This window comes from Alosa alosa, chromosome 8 (assembly GCF_017589495.1).
Source record: "Alosa alosa isolate M-15738 ecotype Scorff River chromosome 8, AALO_Geno_1.1, whole genome shotgun sequence".
In the NCBI taxonomy this organism is placed as follows: domain Eukaryota; kingdom Metazoa; phylum Chordata; class Actinopteri; order Clupeiformes; family Clupeidae; genus Alosa; species Alosa alosa.
In genome coordinates, this window is record NC_063196.1 from 9,409,059 (window position 1) to 9,429,058 (window position 20,000).

Consider the following 20,000-nt stretch of genomic DNA (forward strand, 5'->3'; position numbering starts at 1 on the left):
GTAGTTCAGACGGTTAATGACTAATGCTATCTGAATGTCTGCTGGTTCCATCAGTGTCACCGCAGTCTGAAGAGTCTTCACCCTGTAGGTATAACAATAAGCCAAAACAGTCACCAAAACACAGTTGTGTGTGTGTGTGTGTGTGTGTGTGTGTGTGTGTGTGTGTGTGTGTGATGAGAGAGTGTGTGTGTCCCACCTGGCCTGAAGGCAGATCTGCTGTGCTCTCCAGCGCTGGATGAGTTGGGCCCTCTCCCTCCTGAGCCCTCCCTCCTCCTCCACCTCCTCCAGCTGGGGTTCACACTGGGAGAACTGCAGCTCATACTCAAACCACAGAGCCTCCGTCTCCTGTCTCATGGCCTGGACACACACACACACACACACACACACACACACATGCATGCATGAGGACCACACATACATCAGATAGATATAGAAACACACACGCAAATATATACAGATACACACATACAGATACAGACACACAGATACAGACACACAGATACAGACACACACACACACACACACACACACACACACACACACACACACACAGACACAGACACAGACACAGACACACACACACACACACACACACACACACAGTCATGTACAACATACCATCAATATGAACGAGCTCGGTCATGGTGAGACAAGCATGTACATCAGACGAGCACCATCTCATAAATATACTTGTATCTGATATTGTAATCAAGCAGTGCCTATTTTGACAATTTATTATAGTTCAGACCATTTACAAGGTGGGTGGCTTGGCTTGAAGCAGTGTGAGTCAAAACATAAAATATTCCTTTGAAGGGTTTTTCATACAACCAAACTCTTTTATCAGCACTGACTTTAAACTGGTAATCAGGGCTCTACACTAACATTTTTTTCCAGGAGCAATTGTGCGCCCAAGTTAAAAAATTTAGGAGCACAGACACAAATTTGGGTGCACAGTCAGTTCTGTACTTAACTTAAACATAATCTAACATTACACTGCAGCGAACAGTTAAACATGCCAGTGCACCAATTGCGAAGATTAAGAATGAATGACGACATTTAGGCTACAGGAAACAGGATTTTAAAGATCAGTGCCTACTTTATTTTCAGTCTCTTCTATTTTCCTACATTTTGTTAATGTAAAATAATATAATACATTGCCATATTTGCATTCAGCCTGTATATCAAGTATCCTGCCAAATGTAGGCTAATTTATTTATTTGTGAATCCATCTGTAGCTAATCCAAATATGCCTATGGTGACCTATCTGACTGCATACTGAATACTACTACTAAAACAGTCAATTTGCTCTTCCACAAAACCCAACATAGTCTAATCAAGGATATATATTTTTTTAATACTTTTATTTTTTATTTGAAATATCTGCATCGATGGGGGCAGTTAGGCAAACGTTAGGCCTACTTTCGTTTTGCACTTCAGCTTGTATTTAGTGTAAACAAACAAGAATGCGTGGAAGCCTGGAGTTGTCAGTAGCGTTCTACCTTTGAATAAAATGGGAGTATTACGGGGAGGCTACTTTTGTGCCTGTTAAGCTACAGCTATATTTTGCATATTGCAGCCAATACGTCAACTGGGCTAAAAGGCATGTTAGGTTACCTTTCCTTCTCTCACTGCATTCTCAGAATCTCATCCTGTTCCTCCTATATCCGATGAATTCGTTGGATAGAAGAACTAGTTTCTTCAATCTTTGCATCTTGGCTGGCTAGTCTAACTTTCCGCTTTTTCTGCGAGCTCTTGGATTTGATAGAAGTGACTACTAGCAAGTCACAACGCGAAACTGCTAACGTTGATGGGAGGTGTAGTTTTTCTGCTGCATTCGCAACGTGATTCTATGGTTTGCACCAGTAATGTTTCCCGATGTTGCGGTGTATTTTGTAGACAAACATTGACATGGTTAGAAGTCATTCGCACCAATGCGCCTAAATATTTTTTTGCACTCGCACGCCATCATTTTTACTCGAATGTGTGAGTGAAATGGGCGCACTGTAGAGCCCTGTGGTAATGTTTACCACAAGGCCTCCTGCACCTTGCCAAAGCGTTTGCTTTGATCCAGACCTGAGAGAAGCAAAGAGGAGGCAAGAAGGAGGCGAGAGGGAGGCGAGACGGAGGTGCTAGGACTGACCTGGAGGCCCTGGAGGTGAGTGTGGAGGACCTGGAGAGTAGCAGAGCCCTGGGGGACCTCGGCACACAGCCGCTGGCTGTTCCTCTGCAGCTGCAGATGGAAGGCCGAGTGAGCAGCACCATACCTGGGAGAGAGAGAGAGAAAGAGAGAGAGAGCGAGAGAGAGAGAGAGAGAGAGAGAGCATTGAAATGTATGACAGAAGAAAAGTTGGACCTGATAACAACGTCACCATGATTATCATCACAAACATGCATTGGGATGTTCTGTTAGGACAACTGTAGACCTAAATCTTAGTCATCAAATCACTACATCATGCATGAACACAATATGAAATAATGTTATACAGAACACAATTTTTGTCAACCATTGACCATAAATATCTGCTGTTCAGACTGACAAGCTTTCTTCACCTCCAGGTGCTCAAATTCTGTTGCTTCCCTACAAAAGTAGATCCAACTGCATCTGATACTATTTTGCTGTGCACCAACTACATTCCACATCCAAGACCTCACTGCAACCAACTCAAAACTGGACCAGCACCAAGTAAAGACCTCATCGCAACCAACTCAAAACTAGACCAGCATCCAAAGTAAGACTCCAACCGACTCAAAACTAGACCAGCATCCTAAAACCTCAACCAACTCAAAACTGGACCAGCATCCAAGTTAAGAGCCCAACCAACTCAAAAATAGACCAGCATCCAAATTAAGACCCCAACCAACTCAACACTAGACCAGCATCCAAGTTAAGACCCCAACCAACTCAAAACTAGACCAGCATCTAAGTTAAGATCCCAACAAACTCAAAACTAGACCAGCATCCAAATGAAAACCCCCAACCAACTCGAAACTATACCAGCATTCAAGTTAAGACCCCAACCAACTCAACACTAGACCAGCATCCAAGTTAAGACCCCAACAAACTCAAAACTATACCAGCATCCAAATTAAAAACCCCAACCAACTCGAAACTAGACCACAGCATTCAAGTTAAGACCCCAACCAACTCAAAACTAGACCAGCATTCAAGTTAAGACCCAACAAACTAAAAACTAGACCAGCATTTAAGTTAAGACCCCAACCAACTCAAAACTAGACCAGCATCCAAGTTAAGACCCCAACCAACTCAACACTAGACCAGCACCCAAGTTAAGACCTCACCGCATCTGCATTTCCTCTGCGGCCGCCGCTGACCCCTCATCCTGTTTGGTCGCGCTGGCTGGTTCCGAGCTCCCTCGAAGCACCTGCAGCGTCTCCATACTCCTCCCGGCTCCCGCGCCACCCTGGAGAGGTGAGAGAAGAGGAAGGGATATGGGGGAGAGGGAGAGAGAGGAGGGGAAGACAAGAGCTTCAGACCGGAGGAGGAGGAGGAGGGGTGAGGTCACGTGTCGGCCAGGCACACGACCAGGGCTGCCCGCGGCCCTGCACTAGCAGCTATCCAATTACCGCAGCTTAACTCTGCCAAGCTGCTGGTTGGCTTAAACGGGTCAGCGAACAGCCAATCAGAGGCGCTGCTCCACGCTGCGAAGGTGGCCCAGAGGTCGACTTTGGAACCAACATGCGCAGGAGGGTGGTGGCACAAGTGTCTCTGTGAGAGCTTCGTTGAAATACAGTATTTTTAATAAAAGACCATTCATCTCAGAGAAACTCTCAAAAAACTCTTAGCATTCGGTCTTTTATTAAAAATACTGTATTTCAACGAAGAACATAAAAGAACATAAAAAACATCAATAACTTAAAGTTTAAAACCACCCTTCCATCCTTTAAGGTGTACAAAGTAGATGAAAAAAATCAACTTATGATAAGACAATGATAAGGCAAGTTAAAGACAACAGGCAAACATTTCCAAGACTTTAAAGCTACTAAAGCTCTTGAGAGAGGTACAGTGTTCTGACTGAGACACACAGAGTGCTTCATTGAGTGCATCACCTGCGAATGGGCCGGGTTTGGCGTCAGGTCAGCAGGCTGGCCAGCCTCTCTCAGTGGGGTGCTGTCTCCAGTCGCTTCCCCCCTGCCAAGAACACACGATTCAAACACAATACGCACACACACATACACGCACACACACACACACACACACACACACACACAGGATGGTCCCATATGGTTCAATGAGGAACAAAAAGTACTTTGCAGGACACACACACACAAACACACACACACACACACACACACACACACACACACATACACACACTACATAATGTAACAAAGAAGCTCTCTTCTGTGAGAGTTTAGGCCATGGACCCTGTGACTTTTGGGGCAATGTCTATTGTTAATGGCTCTACACAAATCAACAACATTAAATAGAATTCAAATAAAAATGCATTCAATGGTTGAAAAGAGGTGGGGAAGTTAATGATGAGGTCTTATACAGTAGAGCTCAGAGCTTAGAGTTGTGTTAGTAAGACAGTGACCTGAATGGATACTGTCCAAAATGTGTTGAAAATTTAATGAGGATGAAAGGCAGTCTGATATTTGATACAGAACTCTCTGCATTTATACCACAAAACATCCTCTCCACTGAGTGACATGCTTAGCACTACAGGTGCTATTTCCCGGCAAGTGGCAAAGACTCCTTTGCATAAGCAAATAATTAATATACATGTTGAGCAGGGGTGCAGTGGTAAAATAAGTGATGGGTGAACTATGAATTCTATGATCACGGTAAGGTTGACTGCGCCATGCAGTATTATATTTTTAAAACGGCATTCAGAACATGTTTGATGATGGTGGAGAGTGTTCATATTATGAATGTGGATAATACAGTGTGATTTTTGAATGTTAAAAGTTCCAATTGGTAAATAAACTCGTTTGAAATGTGGATAAACTCTAATAAAAGGTGGATAATAAAGGTGAAAATTTTAGAGGTGAATAAACTGTGTTTACTTGCGTTTAGCCTCCACTACATCCCTGATGTTGAGCACTAAATCATTTCCACTTAAATTACTAAGCAGCATGTGTCCATACATTAGCATAGCCCGTTCAAATGATGCTCACCCGAAGCACGTCACACAGCAGGGAGCTAGTGCTACCAATGCTAGCCACATGGGGCTGCATTGATGACTATCTTGCACATTAGATTAAACAATATGATTAAGAAAATGCATTAGCATACACTATGTGCTTATGTTCAAGCACTTGTGCTGCCATCCCCCAGTTTATTAGATTGAGGTGCACCTATGTGGATGTGTCTGAATATATCCCAAATAAAGGCTTGGTGCTTGTGCTAAATGCATCAACATACTGTACAGTGTAAACCTATGCTAAAATGCTTAAGCTGACACTTGGAGGTCTTTACTCCTCCCAGTCTTACCCGGCAGATGGGGGCGCCGTTTCTCTGCTTTGGCCGTCATGATGCTGGGCCACCTCCAGTCTGCCGGCTGTCTCCGTCACGCAGGTGGTGGCCCGGACCAGAGGTTCGGGGGGGCTCAGGGTGTCCTTAAGTCCTCTCAGGGTCCTCACTCGGCCCTCAGAGTCCGCCGCACCCACACATGCCTGGGAGTGGCACAGATATAAACACAAACACAAACTGAAACAACCAATACGACGCTGAAGACATCTGACTGGCAGCCACGCACACAGTTCCCACGGTAAGCAGGTGACAGCTCTGAGGTGAGCGAGTTTAAGAAGAGGTGCGTACTGTAGCCTAAGTACAGGTGCTGGATGTGACTTGTGACTTGGCTTTACAGGTAGATTAACGTGACGTGAGTCACCATCTATGTCTATGTTTAACTACCGCCTTTGTGCACAGTTTAATGACTCTTCCTTTCGTGAAAAGTGGGATTGTACTGCTCACTGACACAAACAATGCAGTTCACTAGAATCTTCATATTAAATGCCTTAGATTGATATCTAGTGTATATAATATTTCACAAAAAATTTCAACAACATGCAAAGATGCTAGAAAAAGATGCACGTTTCAGTGCTTGGTTATATCGCTTGGTTATATGGTTTTCTTCTTTGCCTTTTCTCCTTTACTTATAAATGGTCAGGTGACACGGGACAAAGAGAGACCAGACAGGACCAGGAGTGATCTTTGTGGCGGGTGGCCATATTGAAAGTGAAGATCTGATCCCATTAGCTTGTGTGACAGAGTAAACAGGCTGAGACCCAAGAGCCCAGGGGGTCCCCTCACCAAAAATGATCAACTAACAGTGGGACGGCACACCGCACCAGAGAAAATGCATTGGACTACCTGCTAACACGCTAATTGGCTAATGCATTAAACACGATTTGATAAGCTTACAGGGCTTAAAGTGGGAGAGTGTGATGCAGGAAACAACATGAGGAAGATTATATCAGCCGTAACCAGTAGAAATCATGTTAGTCCGTTGTTAAAGTCAGGAATTTGTGCCAAGAGACAACAAAGACGTGAATCTGTTGGTTAGGGTGTGAGTAACAAACTGAATTCAGATTGAGGAATGCATATTACATCTTCCTCTCACTTTATGAATAAAGTCCAACTAAAGCATACACACAGTCACTTCCTGTTACATTATAATTTTAGATTGATGCATGCATTATTATCATTTCCTGCTATTAACATACCAGACATGCATACCCCACGTCCTGTTTTGCATGCATTTAGTTAGGGTTTAAGGGATACCTGTTCACTGCACACAGGCTGCAGCAGGCCTGGAGAAGAGGAGCCTTGTGATTTAGTGTGGGGCACGTGCCTCGGGACAGCCGGCCTAGCCGACAGTCCCCGCTCAAGTTCACACCGCAAGTGTGGCAAAAAGGACGCTATCGCTAAGCATACGCCCTAAACAGGCAACACACACATACACACACGCACAGACAGACACAGACACACACACACACACACACACACAAACACACACACACACACACACACATACTTTATCACACAGGTAGCAAAGGTGCATATTAAAGTCAACATGCAAGGTGATTGCAATTCTAATATAAATGTGTTATACAATCACAGAATTAACTTGAAATCCATGCATTGCTATATTCCATTGTATTGCATCCTGACCACAGCAATACCAGATAAATAGGCTATAATGCATAAACCATAGAAATAAAAAAACTCAAACAAAACCTACCTTTCGTTCTATCTATTGCTCAGTCAGTTCTGTCATAACAGTAATTCAGTCTGCACAACTGGCCAGGATAAGGTGATCAAGGTGAGCGTGCGAGGGACAGCGTCCAAAGTGATCACAACAACGTACTGATCCTCCCAATCCACTCACTCACGACACAAGCTTTCACTCACAACCCTGAGCTCTCATTGGTCACTGTACATGTCATTCAACTAAAAGGGGTTGCCTTGGCTGCTAATGCAAGGTGGGGAGAGACTTGCAGAGTTATCTCACCTCCCATTGGCCACGCACTGACAGGGCAAGCAGCTCCATCTCTCTCAGCTGGACTTCGGAGCAGAACCGACCCATGCCTTCAACACTCCCCAGAAACTCCTCCAGGAGAGCAGGCTTCAGAATTTTCATGGTGTCCTAGAAGATGGAGATGAGAGCCAGACAGAGAGATTTAAACTCTCATTGATATAATGCTCAGTATTATGAGTTCACTGAAGGTTTAAAGGGACACGTACAAATAACTGTTGATTTTGCAGCATAATGTTCAAGATACACACTTCACACTAAGAAACTAAACCTATTAAACTTATTGCAACTTATCTGACAAACCTACAATTCAATGCTCATACAGTATGTGAGCAGTCAAGCCTGCAGCTACTTTAAGAGCATAATCACAGGCCAACACAGACCAGAATTTGACAACCTATATGTGAAGAAAACCACAGAAAAACTGTTATGTACAAATTCTATATGTTCGAATTCATAGGGATATATCCAGGACAGTCAGTTTATTATAGTTCTATGTTGGAGTGAAAAATTCATTAGAAGAAGATAATCACATAATGCTGCACTGTGTGTGTGTGTGTGTGTGTGTGTGTGTGTGTGTGTGTGTGAGAGAGAGAGAGAGAGAGAGAGAGAGAGAGAGAGAGAGAGTATTGCACGTACTGTCTATTTTATTAGCAAGACCGAAGACAATGTTTATGCTTGACATGAGAATAAAGTCTATGCTATGCTATGCTATGCTATGCTATGCTATGCTATGCTATGCTATGCTAAGCTAAGCTAGGCTAGGCTAGGCTATGCTATGCTATTCTAATCACAAACAGACCTCCTTCTTCTTGGCCTGCTCTTCTGACAGGGTCTTGTTGCTGAAGACGGCGATGGCCTCCTGGACTTGCTGTTGGAGGCGATGCTGGGCCCCGTCCAGCCTGCTTTGGGCCAGCGAGCGGGCCTTCAGGTACACCTCGTTCTGGCTCGGGGGTTTGGGGGGACCCACTGCCTTACCCGGGCCTGGACCTGAGCCCCCCTTCGGCCTCTGCCGGGTGCGCGGGGTGCGGACTCCAGTCTGAGAGCCCGGGGTTTGTGGAGGGGTGAGAGGCTGTGAGGAGGCTGGGGGTTCCTGAGGAGGAGATGTGCCTCTCCCAGCTGAGCTACTGGGTTGATGCTGGGGGTCACTGACCACTGCTACTATGTTCTGAGACTGCTTCTTGGACCGAGTGTCTGCACTGACACGTTCAGGACCCTTATGGCCAGGTCCACCGGTTGTGAGTTGAGACTGCACCCTGGAACGAGTGGGAGCCTGGACCTCCCGAATCTCCTCCTCTACGGTGATCTCAGGCAGGCTCTGAGCTTGAAGATGCTGGATTTTTGGAGAGTGTTTAGCCAAAGTGCCGTGCTGCAGGTCCGGCTGGCTCTGTGCCTGAAGACGTTGAGTTTTTGGGGAGTGTATAGCCAAAGTGCCGTGCGGGAGATCCGGCTGACTCTGGACCTGAAGACGCTGGGTTTTTGAAGAGTGTTTATCAAAAGGGCCATGCGGTAAATCTGGCTGGCTCTGTGCCCGGATTATGACCTTAGGTGGGGGCTGACCCTTGGCGGCTCCCCCCTCCCTTTTCACATCAAGATGGCTGAGCATCCCCACTAATTCCTATTGGCAACACATTAAAAACATGACAATGGGCATCATATTGTGTACTACAATGTAATAAAGCAGTATTTAAATATATAATAACATAGACCGTATAGATCCGAGATGCTACGAGTTGCAGTTTTGAGTCTGGGCGAGTGCAGAGCTGAGCCAGCGGTCAACACAACACAGCTACATTACTGTACATATAGACAGCATTCAATACATCAAACAGACTAAATACTGTCCATTTGGGCAATGGGCAGAACAGACTCACCTTGGTCTGTGCGCTGGCCTCTTTGACTCTGTCCTGTAGGGTGGAGATGCTGAGGTAGGGCAGGCTGGAGCTCTGCTGGGCTGAGGTCAGTGAGGTCTGCAGCTCCCGCTCCTCAGCGGCCAGCTGGGCCTCCAGCTGAAGGCCACGAGAGACCAGCGTCTGGCAGCAGCGAGCGGAGAAACGTACAGGCTAGTTAAGGCTTCATTATCAGACGGTAAACTCTGATAGGAATACAGTACACACACACACACACACATACACACATATTATCTAGTCATGGACACAATTGTGTGTTTAGTTTTGGAGTTATTTTTAAGAGAAAACATTTTCAACAGGAAAGAGGTTTGGAACAAAAACGGCAATACTGCTTTTGCGATTGTTGGACTATTATTTTGACAAGTTGTCGTCGTTCTGTCTTTCACATTCATGAAAGGTTTGGTATGGAATTTAGCAGACGGTTTTGTCCAAAGCAAATTACAGTATGCACATTACAATAGTTAAAATAAACAGTAAACAGTTTTTTGTTAAGCCTGAATTAAACAAACTAGTAATACATTATTACACTACTAGACAAATTATTATGATTATTATTATTGTGAACGTGAACAGGTGAGTAGAGCATGGGGAGCAGGGCAGGTCTTACATCATTGTGGACAACCAAGACACATCTACTGTCAAGCAACATCTGCTCAGATGCCCTTCAACTGACCTACATTATATTACCGTACTTCATTATTACATTATTACTATTACCACTGTTATGATGTATTACATTGAACTATCATCAAGATTCTATGTCAAATAAATATGTTTACATACAGATTAAACTGTCTTCAAGTGTGTGTATCTGTGTGTTTATAGCATTTTAACAGGGGTATTGCTGTGGGAGATCTCATATGCTTTCATCGCATTTTAGCAGATGTGTTGTTGTTGTTGTGGGAGATCTAGACCATTGGGCCTTACTGCAGAGCTTAAAGGTCAGAAAATGTCTGTCCCTGGGCAATTACACGCAAAACTGTCAAATCCATAACGTCAACACAATACCATGGTATTTAGCTGCCATTATGGACGTGACAGTTTTGCGTGGAATTGCCCCCCTGAAGTTCTTAGAAGTTTTTGAAGTCACCATATAATAGTATTTTCAAATCTTAAACAAACTGCCCACACCTGAATTCCAGCACAGTGCCTGAGAACTCAAATCCTGTTACTGTTTAAATATTAGTTACACTGTAGCCTATGGGGAGAGTAAAGCATTACGGACTGCATTCTGGCTCTCACTTTGACTCTGGGACGAAGGCCTGGATGACCCCGGCGCTCCCACTCCCTGAGGGTGTCCAGGGCCTCGGAGACCTCTGTGCTCCAGTGGACCAGCTCTGCTAGGCGGCCCTCCAGCAGGGAGGCACCCCGCTGCACCCCCTCACACGCCTGCTGCACCTGCCCCAGAGACTCACGCAGCTGGGCATGCAGGGAAGGACACACAAACATGCGGGCACACACACATACACAGACACACACAAACAAGTACATACACACACACACAAACAAGTATACACACACACACACACACACACACACACAATACCAACACCAACACACAGACATACACACATACACAGACACAGACACAAACAAGTACATACACACACACACAAACAAGTATACACACACACACATAATACCAACACCAACACACAGACACACACACATACACAGACACAAACAAGTACATACACACACAAACAAGTACATACACACACACAAACAAGTACACACACACACACACAAAACACACACACACACACACAAACAAAAAGGAGGAAGAACACAATTAGTTTAAAATACTGAGGGCATGTAGTATTGAATAAGAAAAAAAAAACACATGCCATCCTCATATTGTGTTCTTATGGACAGTGACCCTAATTTATCACCTTAGGAAGAGTTTCTTTCAAATTCTCCAGGGTCTCTGCGGAACAATCTGAGGATGTGGCCAAAGTGTCCAGATCTACCTCTGTGATCTTCTTAACCATTACCTACATAACACAGGCACAGCTTAACTAAACATTGTTTTATTTTTAATGTTTGCACACCTTGCCCCCTGGGCTATATTTCCACTAAGGCTATGCATCAACAATATGCAAAATTGATGAACAAACTAAATTAATCTACATGGAATTCAGAAACTTTCTTATACTGTATATGTGCATTATAAAAACAATTTTAGATTTACATTTATTCATTTTGACACTTTTATCCAAACTATCTACTACAAGCTACTGTGAGGTGGGACACCTGTTGATATTCACTCATTTTAGATCACATAAATAGATTAATGATAAATTGAGCCACAGTTCAGTGACACAGGTTCAAGTTCAGGTGCATATAATCAATGATAATATTACAATAAATAATACAACACAACAACAACATAATATGTTATACTAAGACAACCTAAAAAGTCGCAGCAGCATGTAATAAACGGACATTAGAAAAACATCCAGAAAATAATCCACAGCAACTACGTTCAGCTACAGTCAAAGCAGTTCTGTGTAGATTGCGTAAACGCAGACTGGCGAGTGTGTTACCTGTAGCCTCTTCCTGTAGGTGCGCAGGGATCCGGAGGAGACCTCCACAGGTTCCCTGGCCATCCAGCCCGCCTCCTCCACTAGGGCCTGGGCCGCTTGGGCACACGCAGGGACCAAGGAGGCAGTAGGGGAGACAGCCTGGGGGGTAGGGGGTATGGGGGGTTAAAAACCAGGTGTTCATACTGGTCTTTTCATGGCTAATACTAAAGAGAAATGGGTGAGGTCTTGCATAACATGTATGATGATACTATGTATATGATCTGTTTTATATATGTGCTGTTATATTTCTATCTGTATTTATCTGAAAAAAATAATTAACAAGCTGGTGATAAATATAGAGTAAAGATGGTTTATGGTATTTTATATAAGGTGAACGGAGGTGAATGAGAGTACTGAGTGCCTCTCTATCAAGAATTCCAATGGCTGGCTGGAGGAAATTATATTTAGAGTATGTTCAGGTTTATAAGGTGAATCAGCCGCGACACTCACAAATCTTGTGCGCTTGACGAAATCAGCCCACTGCTTGTTGACTTTGCACAGCTCATTGGCCAGGGCAAAGCTGGTGGGGCCATCCGTTGACTCAATCAGGAAGTTGCCCACTTCGTTTAGGTGAGCATGGCGACTGATCCACTCACGCAAGCTGTCCTGTTGTACCATAGAAAACCACACAAAACCAATACTCCAAAATGACTTCAGTACGTCTTTTGGAGAATGTTGTACATTTGAAGCACTTGCTTTCAACAAGAAATCATACCGTTACGTTACCATAACATGTGCTAACCTCTTTCACTGTGGTGTCCGTGGCCTCGGTCTGTTGTCCCAGCCAGACCTGCATGGCGAAAAGGCAGTCCCTGTAGGACTCCCAGGCGGCCAGCACCCGGCCCATGGTGCCCCGTGCCGCTATCACGCCCTCAGCATTGGTGCTCGCCTCCGCCTCCACCTCCCTCACCTGTCTGCTGACCATCTGGGCATCGTCCGCTACGGACACGAGGACAGATGGCAGAGACCATTTCACATTTACGTGTTTTAATTTAGCAGACACTTTTATCCAAAACGACTTACGAAAACGATGAGGACTAACAATCAAGCTACATTGCAGAGGAGAACTTGAGTAACAATTAATACTATAACAATAAAGACTAGGTCCTATAGACTAGATCCTACTACTAGAGGATGAGAGTGCAAAAGTGCTAGTCAAAGTATCATTGAAGGATATAGTGGTAGAAGAGGAAGGAGATAGAAGTAGAAGGAAAGAGGAAGGGAAGTGCATTTTAGGATGCTGTACAGGGGTGCGTTTATCAAAACCATAGTTGCTATCCTGTTAGCAACTTAGTCGGTTGGCAATAGGGAATTGCATTTTAACCAACAAAGTTGCTAACTTAGTTACTTACTTAGTTAGCAACTATGGGTTTGGGAAACGCGCGCCAGATTAAAGCAACACCAAAGAGTTTTTTTATACCTTTTATACAACGGTCCCCAAACTACGGCCCGCCACCTCATTTTGGGTGGCCCCCCAAATCATGTCCGTGGAATCGCATCTGGCCCGCACGGGAGTACGACATCGTCAAACTATAACCTCCGTAATTTCCCCCATTCATTCTCTATGGCGAGTCTTAACAGTACACATGTAATACTCTTTTTGTCCACTGGTGGTTGTTTTGGCGCTGTTTTGCGTTTGCCATCGAAAACGGAATGAAATGTAGGCCTACCTGCAAACATGTAAGAGGCCTATGCTGACTGCATCAGTGCTCAAAGTATTCTAAAAGTTTATCAATTAATTGTAAATAACTAACTAACTTCTATTCAAGTCATATTTCTGGGACTATCTGGGAAAATTATTTCTATTTTTTATTCACTCCTTCAAATAAACTTCCTTGTATCCTTGTAAATGTTCATACAAATTCACAATTCACAAAGTTCTCATCAGGTGAGTGAAAGTTAAAATGGTGGTCATTTCAGATATTTTTGCCAGCACTTCATAAAACTCTCATAGTTTGAGTTATTTGAATTATTTGTAGGATATTACTTGTTCACAATATGAGCTGTGTATGCAAAGACACAGAGTTCAGAGTTCACACATTTTGAATAAAATATACTTTTGGGACTCCCTGCTAATACTTTTGGGAATGCTAAAGTCTTTTTATCAGTATTATTTCATTTGAGCCACATTTTATACTGATATGGCATGATGGCAACATAAACACAGCTAACAATGGTATTAAATTGCAGTAGATTAAATGTAATGGAATATTCAACTAAGATAGACTGCTGTTGTTCACAGCACTAAGCTATTTATGGTTACTGATATACTCAGAGTCTCTGGCCCTCTCTTAGAGCCAGGCATAGTGAGCTGGCCCTCGGAAGAAAACGTTTGGGGACCACTGCCTTAAAATAATGTTTCCAAAATTGTTTCAGTGGTTCATCAACTCGTAACAGGGTGAACGGCAATTCTGCATTCGCTTCGCAGCCCTCTATCGGCTATAACCGTAGCCTACTATGTAAGTTTGCCAGATCGGGTAGCGGATCTGTAGTTCGATGGAATGAGACATAAGAAACTACAAATTTGACTTGCATCTGATGTCACAATACATTGTACTTTTATAAGTCATGCAAAATATTCTACCTTATCTGTGGACATTATTATTTGCAAAGCCGGTGCTGGATAAACAAATAGCGTGCAACAGAGGGAAAGTTCTTTGGTGTTGCTTTAATCTGTTGATCTACTGTTGATGTATGGACTGACACCTATTATAATTCTCACTTTCACCCACCAAGAGCTGCTTTGCTTGTGTAGGTGCTGGCTGTTTGCTTCAGCTTATGGATTGCAGCCTTCAACAGGGACACCAGACACTGTTTATCCACAATCTCCTGCAATAAGAGAGCAGTACAGACACATCAATACAACAGTACACTCTCAATACAACTGCACACGAGGGGTAGGCATTAGGCAGCTACCAGCCACTGACAAATAAATGGTAAAATTCACCAGCCACTCAATAGTAAATCATTATTTTGTGTCTGAAAACTACCAGCCACTTCCATACAGTATTATCCAGCATTTGGCTTGTGGCTAGTGCTGAATTCCAACCCTGGTAGTCAGGCATCTACTGTCTTTACTGTGATTAGGCTACTATACATAACAGGCAAACCAACAATTTGTGTAACAAGATCATTACAGCTGATTCAGAATGCTGGAGCACACCTGGTCTTCAATCAGCCAAAGAGGACACATGTAGCCTAACTCCTCTCCTAGTTACTCTCCATTGGCTCCCTATAGTAGCCAGAATTAAATTTAAATCTCTCACTTTGGCCTATAGGACACTAACTGGATCTGCTCCTAGTTATTTTAATTCAATAATCAAGCCTTACATCCCCAACCGCCCACTGCGGTCTTCTGGTAAGCGTCTGTTGTGTCGACCAGTTATGAAAACTGGGTCTAATTCCAGACTCTTTTCTTCAGTGGTTCCATGTTGGTGGAATTAATTGCCCAGTGCTCTCCGTTCCTGTAGTAGTTTTGGGTCGTTTAAGAGGGGTCTAAAGACATTCCTATTCAACATATACTTAGTTGTTTAAGCGCTTATGTGTTATGGTTTGTATAATGTTGTTTTATTTTAATTGGGCTGTTAATTAATTTCACATTATTGTTTTTTTTTATTTGTATTCTCCTTAATGTAGTCTTAGCATGTCATTGTTTTTATATTATTGATTGAATGGACATTATTGTTTTATTATTGCCTTTCCCCTTTTTTTCCATGGCTTTTTATTAGGCTATCGATTGAATTGATATTATTGTGTATTATAACTATTCTCCTTATTATATTTGACCTACATTCTAATCTGTTCCCTGTTCAATTTTAAATATTATTATGTTGTTTTGTATTTATGTGTCGCTTTGGACAAAGGCGTCTGCTAAATCCATAACCATAACCATTGAGGGCTAGTGAACAATTCCATAAACACATTGCATTTCAAAATGGGTTACTATATGTGGCATCTCATCAGACTAATCGGCATGGCAGATGCAGATTGATCCAGAGATTAGACCTAAAAACACAACACAAAAACACACAAAATCTGCACATTCAAAGCCAACATGCTCTTCATCATACATCTGATCTGATGAAGACCCAGTTGGCTCCTAATGTCACCCTTTGGTGTGAATAAAACAATATTGTCTTAAAAGAACACGCCAACTTTACACGCTAGCTACAGGCTAGCTGGATGGCAAATAAGCTAATTCCGCGTGGTGTGTTCCTTTAAGGGAGGAACAGTATGACAGGTGTTTTTTTTTTTCTGTCCAGCTGGTCCACTCACGTGCCAGTCCTGCAAGAGGGAGCGCACTGCATCCTGGGAGCTGTACGGCCCTCTCCAGGCCTTCAGCCTGCCGTTAAGCTGGCCTAGCAGCTCCGAGACCGTATGCCGCTGCTCGCGGTACTCCAGCTTGATGCCGTAGTACTTCGCCGTCACTCGGGCACTGGTGAACCTGTGGGGAGAGAAACGACAAGATCATGGTTATATGGACAGAAACAACTCTGTGACACTGTCTCAAATGGCATACTTCCGTCAGTACACTTTAATGCAGTGTCCTGTGTGTTTATTTGTGGAGTCCGCTATGTAGCCAAGATGGCGTCCGTTGAGGGCAAAAAGTGTCCACCGTTCCACACTCAACTTACTTGCAGCGCACTTTGTGTAATCATAATTTTCAGTGTGAACGCACTAACACACTCAAATTAGGTATTGTAAGTACAGAAGTACGCCATTTGAGACACAGTGTGCAACCTTAAAGGAACACGCTAACTTTTTAGCTATAGGCTAGCTATAGGCTAACTGGTCTAACCCACTTCCAGTGAATTATGTTAAGCTAGGCTAACAGTGTGAGACTGGGTTATTGCACACACAGAGAAGAAGGGGCATGTATCCTTTTATGGAGTTCTTTTAATCAGGGTTGTTTGTAATATAATGTATGTATAACATGTCTTGACCACCCTTGCACTGGCAGCAACAGGCTACATCCCTGACACCAAGTTACAGATGTTATGAAGGATACAGCTGAAATGTGCTCATTGCTGTAGTTCATGTTCAATCTGACTGAAATCATTTGCAGAACCTTCACCTAATTCATGTTATGTCAGCTTCAACGGTGAATCTTTTACGTCTCATTTGAAGTCTCAGCCATTGCAATAAAGTGGAAATGTTCACCAACCGTCTCTTGAGCTCATCCAGCTTGTCTGGGGGCACCCACGTGGCCTCGTTGGGGCTGGTGTTGGAGAAGATATGCAGAGTGTTCAGATGGAGACCCATGTCCTTAACAAGCACCTGTGGGAGAACCCAGAACAGCCATGATGACTGAGGGCTCGTGGGAAGGTTTTAGAGCGAGTTTTTACAGTAATTTACTGTGTAATTGTATTAGCATACATTGTGTATAAACCGCAGGACAGCGTTTTATGCAAATAAAAAAAAAACATATTAATACCATATTAACTGCCCCCGAGCAACCTTGAATTGAATTGAAAAAGAGAAAGAGAGAGAGAGTGAGAGAGAGAGAAGGATAGAGAGAGAGAGAAATTGAGAGAGGAAGAGACTGAATGAGAGTGAGAGCAGGATAGAGAGAGAAAGAGATACAGAAAAAAGAAAGATAGAGGGTGATGAGTTACCTTGAGCTGCTCCTGTTTCTCTCTGGCCTCCCTGGCGGCGTGGGCGTGATCTTTTGCGACTCCTCCCTCTTCCGCTAGGACGGCCTCCACGCGCTGCAACCACAGACCCAGGGTGTCCAGAGGAGCGGGCAAGCACACGTCCAGCTCAGTGTTATACTGCTGCAGCTGCAGGAGACATACCATACAGACTACAGTTACACACACAGACACACACACACACACACACACACACACACTGCAGCCAAAGACCCAGGGTGTACAGATGAGCCAGCAAACTGTTATGCACCTCTACACACACACACACAAACACAAACACACGACATAACCACAGGATAAACAACAAAATGTGACAAAGAAAGCAGCCAGCCACACAATCTGCAGTCTGTTGCTCCTGGCCATACATTTATGCTCTATAGATTCCAAATGCATCTCTACTGTCTAGATCTCCATTCCTCCTTCACCTTCTGTTCCAGTGTGCTCCAGGCCTGCCGCAGGGCCATCTGCTCTCGGCTGGGTTTGGGGCTGCGCTTCATGGCACTCAGCAGAGGGATTACAGGCCGCCGCTGCTCATAGAAGGTCGAAACGAACGCCTGGAAGGCCTGTGGACATGAAGGTACACACGCAAGCACACACATACAAACACAAACAAACACATACACACGACCCGACACGACACAACACAACAAAACACGACACACCAAAGCACAATACAACACAGGGTTAATCATAAAGAACATTCCATTATATATTTAAACAATATGACATGAGTGGCTTTGGTAGCAGATCTCGTCATGGCTGTGATTTGGTCGTAGACACGAGGCTGGAGGTTGAGTATAAAATGCGGACTTGCTGTGAAAATTCCCAGTGGTTAAAATGTCTTGAGATATCACCACTCATGGACCAGTTTGACCAGACTTAACTGCTGTATAAAGTGGCATATTATCATGAATGTGAGTGCTAACTGAATAGGTTTGTTTTGGTAAACAAACACTATGGACTACATACAGTAACAGCAGAACCTGTAGGCAACCTGTAGGTAAAAGGCCTGAACATACCTGGTATCTTTCTGCATATCCTGCCCCTTCAGTAGAGGACCACACCTCCTCTAACTCCTCATAGGCTCGCTGCAGCCAGCAGGCCATCTCTCGAGCCTTCTGACTGGGTGAAGCCTGGGAATCGGAGAATATATAATGGTTGTTAAAACTGTCGATCAATACTAACTAATTCAACGTATCCATCGTTAACACATAGTCTCTTATTCATCGGTATTCTCTATCTTACCTTCACTCCGAAGTTATCTGAACTGCGCGTCAAGCATGTTCAAACAATGCCGTTCACACACAAACCACACAAAATGCCATTTACAAGCACTTTCTTTGATTAACAATGAGACCATTATACAGCTATTAGTGTTTTAAGATAAGGGACACAGAAGTAGCATGTTATCAAGTCTGACACAACAATGATGTTAAATACACAAAAGATGAGTTTTTTGTGAGTTTGTGTGATTGCTGCGCCAGCACAAAGTTCCCAGACCAGTTGCAGGAGGAGAGCGAACGGCAAGGGGTGTGTTCTGACTGTACCTGGTGCAGGGGGGAGGCCGTGACGGCCGGCGTGAAATAGGAAGGCAGGTTGACAGGAGAGAGACACAAGGGAGAGGGTGCAGTGGGCAGCTACACCCAGCAGAGGGCGCCAGTGAGACACACAAGAGGGACAGAAGGCCAAAGTGAAAATGAGAAAAAAAAACAGCAGGAGGAAGACAGGAGGAAAAAGATGACCTGAGAGCGGAGGAGAGTGACCATGGGAGAAGGCTTACCTGAATGTCATCATCAGGTGAGGGCATGTCGTTGGAGTACTGCAGAAACTGGGCTACATAGGTCATGATGGACTTCTCATCAGGGTCACTCACATCAATGTCTGAGGAAGGTCAAACCCAATCAGAACCACTGCAATGTTGAGGGTGTCAACCCTGCTTTATTACAGTATGCAAAGAAAAGGTCCACTGACCTTCCCACCATGTATATACTGTCTAAGGCAATACAATGACTGTTTGGAAATATCCCAAACAACCACTAGCATGATAATCATACTTAGCGCCTTACTTCATCACATTCATCAAACAGTTTCATTCATCATGATGATTATTGTATATGTGTGTGTGTGTGTGGGGTGCATTGGCTGGTTGATTGATGATATTGAACGGGTTACATACAGAATAGGCACATTCATTCCATTACACATAAACATAATAGCCATAGGATTGACACAGCACATCACATGTACCCCCTCCCTCTAGCCCACACACACGTGCACATCAGATACAAGGCAGAAAGCACCAGTTCCATTTGTAGTGCTCTTAGCTACACCTCCCATCTGTCTAGCTATATT

General features: G+C 43.9%; 1 protein-coding gene across 1 annotated transcript in view; it reads right to left on the reverse strand.

Annotated features, from left to right (window-relative positions):
* Positions 1–20,000, reverse strand: part of syne2a (spectrin repeat containing, nuclear envelope 2a) — a gene marked incomplete at its 3' end in the record, with an annotated part of 34,298 nt that overhangs the window by 1,012 nt on the left and 13,286 nt on the right. The window contains exons 8-30 of the mRNA XM_048250546.1: positions 19,429–19,529; positions 19,196–19,285; positions 18,668–18,781; positions 18,074–18,211; positions 17,613–17,777; positions 17,162–17,274; positions 16,273–16,441; positions 14,730–14,826; positions 12,740–12,936; positions 12,448–12,603; positions 11,959–12,096; positions 11,305–11,406; positions 10,655–10,831; positions 9,377–9,535; positions 8,305–9,120; positions 7,479–7,613; positions 6,749–6,904; positions 5,456–5,637; positions 4,069–4,150; positions 3,301–3,422; positions 2,141–2,264; positions 197–357; positions 1–82 (exon numbers count right to left, since the gene is read on the reverse strand). The exon at positions 1–82 is cut by the window's left edge and continues 72 nt beyond it. Coding sequence (XP_048106503.1) covers positions 1–82; positions 197–357; positions 2,141–2,264; positions 3,301–3,422; positions 4,069–4,150; positions 5,456–5,637; positions 6,749–6,904; positions 7,479–7,613; positions 8,305–9,120; positions 9,377–9,535; positions 10,655–10,831; positions 11,305–11,406; positions 11,959–12,096; positions 12,448–12,603; positions 12,740–12,936; positions 14,730–14,826; positions 16,273–16,441; positions 17,162–17,274; positions 17,613–17,777; positions 18,074–18,211; positions 18,668–18,781; positions 19,196–19,285; positions 19,429–19,529 — 3,776 coding nt within the window. The remainder of the gene's footprint in view (positions 83–196; positions 358–2,140; positions 2,265–3,300; positions 3,423–4,068; positions 4,151–5,455; positions 5,638–6,748; positions 6,905–7,478; positions 7,614–8,304; positions 9,121–9,376; positions 9,536–10,654; positions 10,832–11,304; positions 11,407–11,958; positions 12,097–12,447; positions 12,604–12,739; positions 12,937–14,729; positions 14,827–16,272; positions 16,442–17,161; positions 17,275–17,612; positions 17,778–18,073; positions 18,212–18,667; positions 18,782–19,195; positions 19,286–19,428; positions 19,530–20,000) is intronic.